This window comes from Apodemus sylvaticus, chromosome 4, assembly GCF_947179515.1.
Source record: "Apodemus sylvaticus chromosome 4, mApoSyl1.1, whole genome shotgun sequence".
Classification (NCBI taxonomy): domain Eukaryota; kingdom Metazoa; phylum Chordata; class Mammalia; order Rodentia; family Muridae; genus Apodemus; species Apodemus sylvaticus.
Window position 1 is genome coordinate 81,266,357 of NC_067475.1, and position 17,000 is coordinate 81,283,356.

At 36.5% G+C, this 17,000-nt stretch overlaps 1 protein-coding gene across 6 annotated transcripts in view; it reads right to left on the bottom strand.

The window, feature by feature from the left end:
• Lrba (LPS responsive beige-like anchor protein) overlaps positions 1-17,000 on the bottom strand; it is a 583,194-nt gene that overhangs the window by 451,712 nt on the left and 114,482 nt on the right. For all 6 annotated transcript variants that reach the window (XM_052180236.1, XM_052180237.1, XM_052180235.1 and 3 more), the window contains exons 21-24: positions 15,380-15,503; positions 14,777-14,969; positions 1,535-2,590; positions 41-219 (exon numbers count right to left, since the gene is read on the bottom strand). In XM_052180236.1, the coding sequence (XP_052036196.1) occupies positions 41-219; positions 1,535-2,590; positions 14,777-14,969; positions 15,380-15,503 (1,552 nt within the window). The remainder of the gene's footprint in view (positions 1-40; positions 220-1,534; positions 2,591-14,776; positions 14,970-15,379; positions 15,504-17,000) is intronic.

Here is a 17,000-nt window from a genome sequence, read left to right on the forward strand (position 1 = left end):
GGCTTCATACATGTCTTCTATAATGAGTATGTGAACAAACCTTCTCCACATCTGCACATCTGTTTCTATGGAGAATAAGAGGTCAGTGAGCAGACGCTGGTGCATCTGAGACCACTTGAACTCAGGAATGCGAAACATGGCCGATCTGGACTCCCTCCTTTGTTGGTCTACTGCATCTGGTGCTGTTCCTTGTCCTGGCTGTTCCTGGTGCCTTGATATCTAATAGAGAAAAGGTTACGAAATAATGAAGTAGCCGGGCGGTGGTGGCGCACACCTGTAATCCCAGCACTCTGGGAGGCAGAGGCAGGAGAATTTCTGAGTTCAAGGCCAGCCTGGTCTACAGAGTGAGTTCCAGGACAGCCAGGACTACACAGAGAAACCCTGTCTCGAAAAAATAAGTAAATAAATAAATAAATAAATAATAAAAAAAATCAAAAAAAGGAAATAATTAAGTAAATTTAACTTCAAAAGAAGGTATTAGCAAAGAATTCAGTAGCTTCCCTGAAATGCATCTAACAAATATTTAAATTCTAATACACTACAAAGTAAAATTAAAAGAAACTTATCATGAGTAATCTTAACCATACATTTAAAGTAAAGTTATCATGGTATAATGCTAATACCATAAATCAACAGTAATTAGCATAGGGTCATGTTATTATAGACAATACCACTGTGTAGCATTTCACCAAGGAATCAAGTAGTTTTTAATTCTGAATACTAGCAGATAACAGTTTTTATGATCCAGACAGTAACTAGATTAGTCTTCATTAGTTAAAATAAAAATTAACAGAAGTCAACATAATAAAGAGCAGACAAAACGACAACCGAAAGAAAGGGAGGAAATGAGCAACAGAGGTTAAGAAAAAAGGGGGAAAGCAGTAATATGCATCCAGCCACTTGTACCACATGTCACTGTGAGATGCTGATAAAAGAGAGAGCTGTGCCTCTCCATCACACAAACTCTTCTCATAGTACAAACAGATCTTACAATACAAGCCAGAATCATGCCTTGGTAATTACATAGCCCCAGGTTTAACCAGTAAAGGAATGTGCTAAAACTGATTTAGTTGAAGAACAAAAAGCAAATATTTCATATTGCTGCTTTATTAACTAAACTTATGCCAATTTTCAAGTTAAAAGTGGTAATGTTTGGTGATGTATATTAAAATAATAAAAGCTTCCATTTAATAAACTTACACTGGGGATGAGAGTATAATCACTGGTAGAGCATTTACATAGGATGCATAAAACCCTGTGTTCAATTATCAGCATCACAAAAATGAATGAATGAATGAATTGTCATCAATCCAGACTATTGAATATTATAAAACCATTTCTAATATAGTATTTACATATACATTTATATAACTATGACTACTAAACTAACCAACTACAAGTATCCACAAGTATCCGCAGTTCCTAACTCAGTGCAAGCTCATGCCAAAGAGACGATACAGACACGATACACATAGGCAAACATACTGGCAAAATATGCATACATATATTTTTAAAAGACAATATCTACAATTACCTCAAGCCCATGTCGTTGAGGCTGCGGTGCTTCTGTGCTCGTGCTGGCCTTCAATTCAAACTTCTCAGTATCTGAAGCAACACTAGAAACATCCAGCTTGGCAATCTTTTGCTCAGAAGTGGCAGGAGCCTCAGAGGCATTATCAGCACAATCACTAACTGACTCAGTTTCTCCAGCAAGGTTAGCTGCTTTCACTCCTTCGTTCAGCATCTTATGACTGTCTGACTGTACAGTTGTTTGGGGAACAGGAACTTCTGATGAGGTAGCTAAAGATCCAGCTGTGGCCACAGTGGGAAACCTAGAATCTTTGGAAACTGCAGTTTCAGGCTCATTATGAAGTTTAGTAATAGGTGCTTCCTCTTGAACTTCACCGCCATTACCACACACATCTGGCTCTTCTCTGCCTTCCGAGGCAGCTACAGCCAAACTCTCACCCTGCAGCTCTGTGGGTAGACTAGTTTCCTCAGTAGGGCTGCCTTCTACCTTCAATTCCACATAATCGTCATCATCTTCTTCCTCTGCTCCAGTTTTTTCCAGTAATTCTGGCATTTCTGCAGCATCTTGTTCTGAGGGAGAACTTATGGAAGCACTTACTTCACTGATGGTAACTGTATCTTTGCCTGGTTCCAAGGAATTAGAGGTAAGAGTCTCTGCTTCTGCTGCATCAGAAAATGATTCTAAGTCACATGAATCTTTTGTACCATGTGTAGCTGTTTCTTCCATGGTGGCTTCATCCAGTAACTCTTGATTTTCTTGTTCTATTTTCTTTTCATCACTAGATATATCAGGAGTCGACAGTTCAATGTTGGATGCAGAATCAATTGAACTTGCCTTCCCAATACTTGAGTTCTCATCACTATTTCTAATGAAATGAGGAGAGATGGGAGAATCCTTCCGACCTGAGTGCTGGGGCCCCATGGAAACATCGACACCCCTGGTAACACCAGTGCCTTCTGGAACCAGACTTGAAGAACACGGCCCTATTTCTTCATCACCTTTTCCCTGCTCTTCCCTAAATATATTGGCAAGGTTTTCTTTGTGTATTTCAAAAGTAACCTATAAGAAATACATATAATCAGTTAAGAAATAGATTTTTACAAAAAAAATAGATTTTTATTATTAATATATTTACTTACATTACAAACCAATATCAGCCCTTCCTCTCCCAAGTACAAGAGCACCATTCTCAGAACATAAAGTTAAAATTCTTTCAATAGTTTCAGGTTTAATACCATAAAAACCCATTTCTCTATCATTTGTCTTCAGAAGAAGGTTTTTAAATAAATTTAAATAAATTAGTAATTCTTGATAATATAGAAGCTCTAAACGTAACTATAAACTGCAAAAGCTTATTTATACTTGGCTAATGGATACAAATTATTTTCACACTTCCCCCAAAAGTTAACCATTTGAAAGTTTAAATTCATTATAAATGGTCTTCTCTCTCTCTCTTTCTCTCTCTCTCTCTCTCTCTCTCTCTCTCTCTCTCTCTCTCATTCTCTGTGTGTGTGTCTGTGTGTCTGTCTGTCTGTCTCTCTGTCTCTCTCTGTCTCTCTCTCTCTTTCTCTCTGTCTCTCTCTCTCTCTCTGTCTCTCTCTCTCTCTGCTGGTTCACTCTTTTTCTATGCAATACAAAAGCTGGAGCCTATATGAAAAAGAACATCAGATCAAATAATTTGGAAACTCCCCAAGTATGTTCAAATATACATACTTGTACATGTACAATATTCATCTTATTGTCATGTTAAACTGGAAAGAGTTATTAAGAAAAAAAAACACCACTACAGGTTAGAAAGCATATACTTTCAGAATTTGAAATGCTTGTAAAAATCTAAGTTTGGTTGCTTTACTAATTTCCCCTTAATTTATTCCAATAGTCCAAAAGTTAAGTGGTAATTAAACAATTATCACTGTTGTTATCTTTTTATGCTGTTTTTCTAAAGGTATTTGTGACTTAAAACTGATAATTCACAATTAATGACCACATATTGTTCTAAATTACCCAGCTAAAAGACTACTCATTAATCTTCACAATCATTTGATTGCTAATCTATAGCTGTTTGTAATGTTCCGAAAGCACTTCTATAAACTCCCTGTTACAAATACTTATGTGCTATTACCAGCAACATTTTTTTGCCATTACTGAGAACTTATTTGGCACTCATATTTACTAACTAGGAGATACAGAGAAATTAATCAAGGTGTTAATGTTATCTTACTCTGTCGTATATTAAGAATGTTTAACTCATAAAATTTACACTTTTAAAAATAAGCAGACATTTTTAGCAACTGGCTTTGTTTTAAATAAATGTTCTTTTCACTGTGTTATGTCATACAAGGCTTGCTGAATGACATCATAGTTTCTAATTTATATGCTAACAATGTTTTCCATAACAGATAAATAAGACACATTTTCAATGCAACTGCATTGAGATATCATTATCAATGTGCATCAGGCAAAAGATTACTACCACAGACAAGATTTTCTAGAAAATGATAGAATAGCATTCAACAATCACACATGGCAGCAGATATGACAGTAAAATCTAATTGTAAATACTTACTGACTAATCTTATACAAAGCATTTATTCAAATCTATATTCAAAACTTCTCTAACTTCTCTACCTTCTCTAATAGTAGAGTTTTCCTGTTAAGACAACAAACATGAGGTATATGCTATCTCAGGGAAACTACTAAAGCAAATGTATTATGAAAATAACATTATAGGCCTAACAACAAAGGAAAACTGTCCCCTAAGAAAACCAAGTGATACACTCCATAAGCACTGTACATTCATTCATTCATACAATGAACCAAAGGTGATTCTGGAATAGATAAATTCACATGACTCAAATATAAAAAGAATATAGTATAAAAATGTCTTTCTACCACTCTCAACTTCAAATGCAAAAATCCTACAAAAGTCATGAAATTAGCCAACTATTAATTTTTCATGTGTCATTCCAAAGTACTGTTCTTCACATGCACAAAAGAATTAATTCTTAGTATGCTGCTTTTTTATTCAAATGTAGTAAATATAACCAACTTTTTTCATAATTTTCACCTAATTACTCTTGGTGAATTAGGTCAAAATACTAAATTATTTTTTTTATTCGATAAATTTTTTATTTACATTTCAAATGATTTCCCCTTTTCTGGACCCCCAGTCCCCGAAAGTCCCATCAGCCCCCTTCCCTCCCCCTGTTTTCCCACCCAACTCTTCCCACTTCCCTGTTCTGGTTTTGCCCTATACTGCTTCACTGAGTCTTTCCAGAACAAGGGGCCACTCCTCCGTTCTTCTTGTACCTCATTTAATGTGTGGATTATGTTTTTGGTATTCCAGTTTTCTAGGTTAATATCCACTTATTAGTGAGTACATACCATGATTCATCATTTGAGTCTGGGTTACCTCACTTAGTATGATGTTCTCCAGCTCCATCCATTTGCCTAAGAATTTCATGAATTCATTGTTTCTAATGGCTCAATAGTACTCCATTGTGTATATATATACCATATTTTTTGCATCCACTCTTTTGTTGAGGGATACCTGGGTTCTTTCCAGCTTCTGGCTATTATAAATAGGGCTGCTATGAACATAGTGGAACATGTATCCTTATTACATGCTGGGGAATCTTCTGGGTATATGCCCAGGAGGGGTATAGCAGGATCTTCTGGAAGTGAGGTGCCCAGTTTTCTAAGGAACCGCCAGACTGATTTCCAGAGTGGTTGTACCAATTTTCAACCCCACCAGCAGTGGAGGAGTGTTCCTCTTTCTCCACATCCTCACCAACATCTGCTGTCTCCTGAATTTTTAATCTTAGCCATTCTGACTGGTGTAAGGTGAAATCTCAGGATTGTTTTGATTTGCATATAAAAAGAATATAGTATAAAAATGTCTTTCTACCACTCTCAAATTCAAATGCAAAAATCCTACAAAAGTCATGAGCTTAGTCAACTATTAATTTTTCATGTGTCATTCCAAAGCACTGTTCTTCACATGCACAAAAGAATAAATTCTTAGTATGCTACTTTTTTATTCAAATGTAGTAAATATAACCAACTTCTTTCATAATTTTCACCTAATTATTCTTGGTGAATTAGCTCAAAATACTAAAGAGCTGGTGCAATAATGGCACAAAAGCTGTAGGAATAACTAACCACTATCTGATTGTATTTAAGGCCCATTCCATAAGACTGAATCTATGCCTGACACTGCTCAGGAGGCCAAGAATCTGAGCCTTAGAAAGGCCACAAAGATGAGAAAAACCAAACACTATTGTTCTGCTAAAGGAATGTAGCAGTATATTGATTCCTAACCTGCTATATCCATAAATCAGGCCTCATTCAGCCATCATCAGAGAAACTTCCCTCTACAGTAGATGGTAATTAATATTGTTGTATGGTAATAAGTCCCACAACTGGACACTGTGCTGAAAATGAGAGACATTGGAACATTCAGTCATAAATGGGCTGTCTTCATCAAACTCTTTTTCTCAGGACTTAGGGGATGAGGAAAGAGGAAGTCTAAGATTTTAAAAGCCAGGAGTGAAGAATGATGGTAAGGAAACAAGGCCATCTAAACACAGCAGCACTGACACACAAAGACATTGGCAGCAAGCACAAAGCATGCAGAGCTCTGTGTCAGGCAGGTTTCCAGTGCTGAGAAGGCAAGTGGACACAAGCCCCATCCCCAACCCAGAAGCTTTCACCAATTGACAACCACTTGCAAAGACTTAATGAGTGTGCAATCTATGCTGGCCATGCCCAGGAGCAGATGACCATTTTTTAATTTGTTTTATCTCATAAAACTTTGTTTGGCGATTATTTTACCTTACAGGTCTTTTGTTTACATACCATTAGTTTCGATTTTATGTGATTTTATGGTGTGTGTGTGTGTGTGTGTGTGTGTGCGTGTAAACATGTATATGTACACATGTGTGTGCCTGTGAATGTTTCTTGTGCTTTTTCTTTGTTGTTTTGTTTTGTTTATTTAGTCTAGTTTGATTTTTATTTGCCTGTTTATTTTCTAAAGAGAGAAAAAGAAGATATGGAGTTAGACATGTGGGGAAGTGGGGAGAATCTGGGAGGAAATGAGGGAGGAGAAAATGTGATCAAAATATATCATATAAAAAAAATATTTTCAATGAAAAAAAGAAAGGGAAAAAAAGGCTGCCTAAGCTATCTAGAAAAACTCTGTAACAAAACAATAAAATAAAAGCTAGGGCTGCAGCTCTGAAAGTGTGAGCTTGCCCAATGCTCACAAACCTGCTTTACCCCAGACTGCAAATCAACAGCCCAGAAAAGCTAGTAATCTTTACTACTATAATCAAAAACAATCATCACTAATTTTATTTTCCCTTTTATACAAGTAATATTCGTTTTTCGTATATCCTGGTTACAGTTTCCCTTCCCTGAACTCTTCTCAGTTCCTCCCTTCCCATCCAGACCAGTCTCTCATCAGAAAAGAACAGGCTTCTAACAAAGAACAACAAAACATAACAAAACAAAATAAAGAAGAGACAAAACTATCACATCGAAGTTGTATAAGGCAAACCAACAAAAGGAAAGAGGCAAGAGAAGGCACAAGAATGGCCAGATCACCCTGAATATGCCTGATCTCCTGTGAGCAATTGTATTTTCTTGAAAAATCTAATCATGTGCTTACATGAAAATCTGGAATATAAATTACTAAAAATTTTAGTGAGCACTTTAGTGTAACTAATAAAATATTCTAAAGTACATGGCAAAACATTCTAAAATATAAAAGTTTGTTCTGGACATTCTGCAGAAATGTGTCCCATGAACAGATAAATATAAAGGACGTGCACAGACACAGTGAGGGCATCACTGCTAGCATTACACAGGAGGACAGGTGGGCCTGAAGGTCTGACCAAAATACTACACTGAGTCATGTGAGAACAGCTGGACACTGAGTGGCTTGGGGGTTTTATGTAGATACATTTGCAGTAATTCTAATTTTCTTGTGATTTTTAAGTTTTAAAAGAAATAAGAAAGGTATTTTTATTTAACATTTTAATGATGAGACTACTTCACCAATCAAGCATAAAATGTAAATAATCTGTGAAACATAAAAATGGTAACATCTGACATTTATGTTTCAGATTGCGTTTTATTTCTATATAAATACATGTGGAGGTCATGTCTCTCCTTCTACCTAGGAGCCTATGGATCAAACTCAGGCTATCTGGTTAGGCAATATATAACTTTATCCACTAAATCATCTCACTGGCTCTGGAAATTTCCTAATGGATGGCATTTACTCTTATTATTCTACAGTTTTGTCTATAACATGACTGAAAAGAAAAATTAAATAGCTTCTCAGATTGTTAAGAGTAGGTAACATACTGTAATAATCGAAGCTCTTTATTTTACTCAAATTCATTCAGTTGACCACAATCTAATACACATTATATTTTTGATTCAAGCATAATTAATTTTTACTTGTTCATTATTTTGTGTCTTTTGGCAACACAGAACATACAGTCTAAAGACTGAAGCTCAGTTTCTGTATTTTAAAAAGAGGTTTTGGGTCATTTTCACAATTAATAATACAGAATAATTTAATTTAAATGATAAAGAGTAAAAGCATTTCAGTATACCAAATGCAAACATTATTATTTAATTGCTTTAGATTTCACACTTTTCTAAAAAGGAGAAAATGTTTAAAAGATGGAAACATAGACTACAATGAAATTACACAGGTTGCTGGACACACGTCTGAAACCCTTAGCCCCAGTAAGCAGCCCAGTACAGTTGCTAGAAGCCTATTACTGCTTATAAAACCTAGTTCCGCTGTTGGTGGAACAGCACACAATGACAAACAGCTTCTCTGCTACAAAGGTGGCAGGAAATCTATCAAACTGAACAATAAAATTGCAATTGAGTTTCTTTGGCTTTTTATAGCTGCTGCATATATCCTGATGTAACTGCAAAAGCAAAAGCCATCCAATTCTGCAACTTAGTTCTTTACACATGGGTTCTTCATCAAGAATTATAATATAAAGTTGTGATACTGAGACCCAAAAATCACTGCAGAAAGTGAAAGGTAAGCTTTAATGATACAATTATAATACCACATGCAAAAAGTATTTAAGATGCTTTTAAATAGACACTTTTACAGAGAGAAAACTGGCTATAGGAGCCGCAATGGAATTCTGAGCATGTTAGAAATCATTCATCTCCTTAGCTAAGTAACTCACACCTAACCCCAACTCTATGTGAGATTCATATGAAGAGCTATGGAATACAAGCTGTCCCTTTTACAAATAACCATTAACATTTCAAAGTAAAAAAAGAATGACTGTAAAAATATTTAAATAAGTTGTCTGTATATATTTTATGGGGAAGAAATACCTTGTAATTTGTAATCAATGAAGAAAATTCTCACAAAGAAAATGAAAATATATGTGTGGAAAACTAAAATTAAAAGTTGAAATTACAGGTTTGATGCCCCAGCATAGGGGGAAACTGGAGCTGTGGGGCAGGAAAGGTGGGGGAGCACCCTCAGAGAGACAAAGGGAAGGGGGGAGAGGGCAGATGTGGGAGGGGAGTTGTGAATGGTATAACCTGGAAGTGGGATATCATTTGAGATGTAAACAAATGGAATGATTAATAAAAAAGAAAGTTGAAGTTACAAGAGTCAATTTGAAAAAAGCTTTCCTTTGCCTCTCACAATTTCATTTAGTACTTTAAATATAGCAACATGGCAAAACTGTAGCAAATCTAGTTTTACTCCAATTTAAACATACAAAAACAAAAAACACTCCACAACCACTTAAGTCAGCATTTCCTTTAAAAAGGAGGCAGAAGACTGGCTTTTATCGGAAAGTAAGCACAAGGCCTCTCCTTAAAGCAATTATTTTCTTTACAAAGCAGTTTTAAGATCTGTTTTAAATCAAAAGGCCCTGAAGTAAAGGAAAATATAAACTAAACAATGCCTGCCTCTTCTCTCTGACCACTCTGTATTTATTCTATATAATCCATGTCTTAAAAAAAAAATACTGCTTGCAAATACTGTATTTCCTCCCTTCTCTGCACCTTATTTAAACTCACAAAACAATAAAGACTTCTATAATTAAAACTCTATTAAGAAACCAGAAACTGAGACACACATTCAATTTCTTTAGATTCTCCACATCTCCACATACTTTTTTCTAAGGACTCAAACATCTTACACTAAATTATCAGCTTAATGCAAAGGTAAGCAGGTAAGAATTTTATGAAAGTAACAAAATAATTTCCTGCATACACAGAGGAGTATTCAAACTTCTTTGTGCATAAAAGCTTACTTTATGTATGTGTATGTAGGTGTGCATATATGTGTGTGTGTACATGTGTGTATATATATGCATGTGTGTACATACATGTGGGTGTATATGTGTATGCATGTATGTATGTTTCTATGTTTTGGAACTGGGCCTCTACAGTGCCCAGGCTAGTCTTGAACAAAGGATCATCCTCTGCTGTGTTTGTATATAGCTGGGATTACAGGCACATACCACCATGCAGAGCAATAAGCTACTTTTAAAGACCAGATTTACAGCCTGTGGTATGGCTTAGTAGAAGGGAACTTGCATAGTACCCACACGGCCCTGCATTTGATCCCCAGATTTAATAAACTCTTCTAGAATTCCTCCACCACAAGAATAAGATTTTGAAGCCAAGTGGTGTTGACACACACCTTTAAACCCAGCACTCAAGAGGCAGAGGCAGGTAGATCTCTGTGAAGCCAGCCTGGTCTGCAGAGTGAGTTCCAGGACAGCCAGAGATAACACAGAGGAACCCTGTTCCACAAAGCAAAACAAAACAAAACAAAACAGGATTTTCAGGTTGGGCAAAGAATTATAATAAGATGTGCATCCTAAATTCCTCTGCAGAAGTGATCCAACATCGTACTGTGAGCAGGCATGGCACCGGTGCTTTCATAAGCAGCCAACAACAGTACTCATGGCTTCCTGGTAAGACAGAATTGATTAATCATACACAGAATAAGTCAACAAGCTTTATACAGTAATGACAAACTTCTTCCTTTCCCTTCCTACAACAAATGCTTAATGTGTCACTCACAGCTAAAACCTCAGCACAAAGCACACAGGTCTAATGGATGATGTGAAGAAATGTTAATGGCTGCTGATAAAATGCAAGAGAATTCTCTTTTATTAACCAAGAAAGAGAAGAGGTATCCCAGGGACATACATAGTTAACGTTGGCTCACACTGCTATATTATACATAGCATTCTCCTTCATGCAAGTCACATGTCTCCATGCAAACCTACTGACCACTTTTTTCCTAAATGACACTATCTCTGTCTTTGCTTACTTTGTCTGCTTCCTCGACCAGAAAATCACCCAATTTCTATCTCCATGGATTTGCTTCTTAAGACTGTGCTCATTGTCACCTTTTCCACAGACTCCTCCATGACCTAAAATAGAAGCTACTGCTCCTTTCCTGTGTATATTTCTTATGTGGTATTTACAGCCTGGATCTTATATACAGCCCTTTTTACATATTATGCTATATTCCACTAGAAAACAATACTTTCCAGGATAATATGTTTGGAATCTTCTTTCAACATTTATAATTTCTAGGAAAGTATTGAAGTAGAGGAAGCAAGAAAGAACAAAAAAGTGAATACATATAGGGAGTAAGAGAAAGAGGAGAAATTTTCAATATTGGAAGGAAAAGAGTAGAGAACTACAGACAGGGCAGAGAGTGACTGGAAATGCTGAGGAGACAAAAATCCACCAAACAACAAAGAGCTCAGGGAGGAGTGGAGACTGAGGAGGTGCAGCTCCACTAAAGGAGGAGCGGACAGAGCACAGAGAAACGGGCTGACATCAGCAGGCCAGAGGTACGGACTGCACAGAGTAATGGAGAGAACGAAAAAGATGTAAGGTGGTAGGTAATACAGGTTGAAAACGGAAGACAGAGACCAAGAGAAAAGCAGAAAGCTGAGCAGGCAATCATGGAGGTACAGATAGTACAGCTCTCTCGAGCAGCAGTATGCGATGCAGAAAACTGACAAGAGACACTAACATACATCACATGCTGTGAACGCATACGGACTGAGTGACCCATCCTAAACAATGGAAAGGACTTGGGTAAATAAAGATTTAACACACCAGGGCTTATTGGAAAAAACTATAACCTACAGCCAGAGTGTAGTTTCTGTCAAGTAATAGAAATATATTAAAAAATAGATTTATCCATGGCATTAGTGAAAAACAAGGTAGACATATATGAAAAAATAATTTCAAAAAAACTAACTTATTATTAAAAGAATGAATGAACAACCTATGGAAGGAAACAACATGTTGATTTTAGATTGATACATAATCTTACATGGGATCTGTGCTATTTTATTGTTTGGGTCGAAATCTACAAAGAAAATCCAACCCCACTTAGTTATTTAGCTAGATGGGAAACTTTGACAAATTCTCTGAAAATATCTCATATACTCCCACAGTCTTCTGGTGACCCTTAACATCTCTTGAAGGTACAAACCCCACCATCCTTCCTTCAGCAAACCCATATATACTTAAAAACATGAAAAGATACCTGCTTCTTGCTTGGCACTTTCCTAACCTGCAAGGCTGCCATACAGCTCTGAAATCTAATTCAAATGCATATGAGGCTCAAATACAGATTAATCTTTCTCCTTATCTCTCTCTAAAAAGTGAAAATCAACCCAGATTACAGCAGCCCACTATAATAAAGGAAAAGTAGTTAGTTTTTATAGTACAAACCAAAATAAGGTATATAGGGATGGGAAACTGTTCCTATACAGGATCACACTCTGGACAGCTGTGTCTTTAAGAGTCATATAATGCTGTAGGAAATACTCAATTTATCTTGTAGTGCAAAAATAGCCATATGTTAATAAATATAGAGACTGGAGTGATTATGTTTCAAAATGTTTATTTATAGCAATACATCAGGCAGGATTTGCCCTTGGGTCATGGTTAGCTGAACAATGCTTTGGACTAAACTGCTCAGTCTCACAAATCTAGTATGTATAACAAAGGCACTTTGTGAAATCAGCGCAAATTTTTATTTCCCAACAGATTTTCTTAAGATTTACCTTTTTATTATTTTAATTATGTGCATTGTGTGTCTACATTAGGGTGTGTGTATGTGAATGCAGATGCCGTCAGGTACCTGACATACTGAATACTCCTGGCAAGAGAGTTACAAGCAATCAAGCCACCTGACATGGGTTCTGGTGAGTGAAATGGGGTCCTCTAACAGAGATCCTTCTGCAGCCTTGGTGCTAGGATTAAAGACACATAGAACCACATTCTCAGAAAACAAAGATTCTGATTGTGATGACACATAAATTAAAACTTTAGCCTATCAAATATTTTAAATAATAGACAACGTGATAAGGTGATAAGAAACAATAAGAACTTAGAATAAGAATAAAAAATGCCAGTAAAGGTATAAAGATATAAATGTATGTACTAATTTGAGGGGGAAAATTACATTATCTTAAAAAGTATTACACATTACAGCTCTAAGAATTTACACAAATTCTCAAATACACATAATTTGCTTATCAACTGGTAAAAGAGTCAAGTTGAGGCATGGAAGACAAAACAAATGAGAAAATGAACACAGTGCAGGAGTAGATATGAATGAATCCAAACAACAGTGTATAAACAATGATTTGCAAAAAGCCATTTAATATGCCAGTGTTAACCCTAAATTTAAATATAGAAAATAATAGTACTTATTATTAAGAGATGTAAAGGTGTGACAGTATGACCCAAGGACAGAGAGAATGCCTAGCATACAGACAACACTAGACTCAATGACTGGAACTAGCCAAACAAAAACTAAAAAACTATATAAAAGTATATACCTCAGTAAGAGTATGAAGAAGATACATAAATGGTAACATCGAATTACGTTAGTGGGGGATGGGAGCAGGAGATATGAGGAATATAGACAAACATTTGAGAAGGGACACTTAATTTCATATATGTGAAGTATTAGAACCTTGCCCTTTGTATCCTTCAGTGTCTCTAAAATTTCATTATAAATTTTTAAAGCTAAAAATATCAAAGAACGGGCTGGAAGAAGTGATATAAGCCTACCACTCAAATTTAGGAGGTAGAGGCAGGAAGATTACAAGTTGCAGGTCACTCTTGACTAAATTACTAAGTTCATGGCCATCCTGGGTTACATCAAACAGTGTTAAAAACAGAAAAACAGGTGAGTATTTTCTTTGAAACCATTTTTTTACCTGATTTTGACATGAAAAAACTGCAATTATGAGCCAGAACTTTTCTTTCTATTCAACTTTATATTATTTAGAAGAGGAAAACAAAAAACAAAAACAAAAAACAAAAACCTCCCATCCTTGAACATGGTGCGCCACCTTGTGTTCAAAACTTCCTAACAACAATAAAAATTCAGAAAAAAAAATCTCAGTATGACATACATAAGAAAATCTAACTTTCCTGCCGTCCACTCCTCTTGAGTGTATTTGCTTCTTTCTGTTCTAGAGCTTTCAAGCTGCACTGTCAAGCTGTTAGTGCAAGCGCTCTCATGCTGGCAGCCAGCCATTGGAGTGGGCAGACTGGGTAGACTGGGAGTGGAGACCCCAATAGAGAAGCTGGAGGAGTTTACAGCATCAATGAAGAACAATGATTTCAGACACCCAGACACCCCAGGACTCCCAGAGACTAAACTATCAACCAAGAGGTACACAAGGTTCCAACCACAAATGTGGCAGAGGAATGTCTTGTTGGGCATCCTTGGGAGGAGTGGTCCTTGGTCAGGTAAATGCTCAATAGATGCCCCAACAAAGGGAAATGGAGGGGGGGAGGTGGGAATGGGTTGGGTAGAGGGGCATATAAGTGGAGGCAGGGGGTGAGAGGAGGGGTTGGGGGTCTACGGGGAGGGGGGAAATCAGGAAAGGTTTTACCATTGGCAATGTAAATGAAGAAGATATTCAATAAAAAAATCTAACTTTCTATATATTAAGACATGATGTTCAATTTTACTTAAACACACATAATACTTACACTTGAAAATAATTGTTTCAGATCTATATAAGTAAGGAATATTTTTATTAATGCCTTTTGGTTTTTACTTCACTATATATTCAGAAAATAGCTTGCCTTTTTCCTTTATTTCAAGCATATTAATATTTTACATGAATAAAATTCAAAATTACAGTTACTTAAAATATCATTCACATTCATAAAGCCACTTACCTTTGAATGTGTGATGGATAAGGTGTCCACCCACACACGCCAGCCACCCCACTCATATTTGACTGCATGGTAAAGCAGAATTCTGAATATGGCATATACCATTTCTGTTATCTTTTGCTCATCTGAATTCTTAGGATTAAAATAGCAGAGAGCAAGCATCCATTCTTGCCACACAGAGCACTGCAGCAAGCTCCTGAAAATAATTTAAAAAAATACTAAATTATTACAAAAAATAAAATCACCATTCTAAAGACTGTAAAAAGAAAAAGAGGAGAGGGAGAGAGGAAGGACAAACCAAGCCAGGGTCAGTAGTGCAAGTGTTTAATCTCAGCACTCACAAGACAAAGGCAAGTTAGTCTCTAACAAAAGGAGTTCCAGAACAGGTAGGGCTACACAGAAACCCTGTCTCAGTGTGGGACATGGGGCTGGACTCAAGCCATAGTTATCTATAATACATCCAAAGCAGTTTTTACAATGTGGTAATAAAAATTCTAGCTCTTGTGTGTTATTTACTCAGACTTATAAGAGGAATTTTTCTAAGACAAATTAGAATCACCCAAAAGACGTGACTACTGTAAATAAATGCTTTCTGTTCCAGCTTACCTCCTGTTTTCTCTACTGTTATTAAAAAGTTTAATCATGTCGGAAAGAAATGCTCGGCGAACCTCCAGGCTCTCTGGGCACTGGGGAGAATTTCGGAGTAGGGTCGCAATTACTTTTAGTATCTCTGTAAGACAGTTCATAAATAAGTAAAGACCAAACACAACAAAAAAAATCATGAAGGTACATTAATATGCCTACAAAAAAACATTTTGTAAAACTTGGGGAAACATGCTAACTTAAAACTTATTTTAAAGAATTTTTAAATGTATAGAAAGGAACCAATATGTGTTCAACAAGACAATGACTTAATGTCATGCTGATTGTCTCTCCTCTCCAACAAAGGGCCTTGACGCGGTGAAACAAGTGCTCTACCTCGGAGCTACGCCCAGCCAGTTACCCTTTATATAGTCCAGACAATACATTCAAGTTATGAATGAACAAAGTATTTAGTCTCTGCCAAAGAGTAAAGTTGAATACAAAAATAAAAATTCCCACCATATTCAAAATCTTGAGGAGAAAAGATAAATTCTCGCTCTGAAATAAAATTTATTGTATATATATTATTGTATATATACAGCCTTTCCTTTATGAAATAAAATTTTAAAACTATAAAAAAAATGAAAATGCATTCAACCATGCTGAAGGATGTCATGGTGGAACGTAGATACTACATATTGTCTTCAGAGTTGGGCCCTCTGACAGAAGAGTCAATGCTCTTCTTTCTCCATGCCCAGGAGAGCTGCATCTCCACACCACTTTATCCTGCCTGCCCTTCCTGAGCCAGTGCTTAGGCACTGAAGGTCACACAGGATGGGCTGAGTGGGTGCCCTCCACAATGCGGGCGCACCCACATGACAAGGTAAAGAGGTGGGAGAGGCCATTAAAAGTAATCAAGCTTTGAGACATCTCCAGTTAATGTGTGGAAGGCAATTGTTAGGGCTCCAGGGCAGCTTTCAGCTTGCTCACTCTTGTTCAATCTTCCTCAGTGGTCAGAGCAACCCTCAGTAGACCAAAGAGAGGAATCTTCAGCTTGGACTTCTGAGCAAAAAAACACTGAAAAAGGGCAAATTCTATTCTTTTCAATTACCCAGTCTCTGCTACTATGTTAGAGCAGCATGTTCTAAGTTAATAAAATACCCAAAAATTTTTACATTTAATTTTTTCCCTTTTCACTCTGAACAATGAATGACACCATATGTCTCGGAGAGCAGAGGAAACTGAGCTCATGTCTTGGAGAGTAGAGGAAACTGAACTTCGAAGTTTCCTGATTTTAAAACTGATACGATGGCTGAGCAGTAGTGGTACATGCCTTTAATTCCAGCACTCAGGAGGCAGAGGCAGGGAGATCTCTGAGGAGCAGCCTGGTCTACAGCGCTAGTTCTATGACAGCCTGGGCTACACAGAGAACCCTGTCTCAAAAAAAGAAAAAAAAAAAGTTCTTTAAAAAAAAAAAAAAAAACGCTATGATGTGGCACACTACACACAGAAGCAGCACAATGGTGACTGAATTTTAGAACTCCTCCCCATACAAAAAGTACTTGGAATTCTGAAAGTTGTTTATTTACTCTGATGACATGATCTTAAAAATAAGATGAGAAATGAACATGTTCAGTATGTAAGA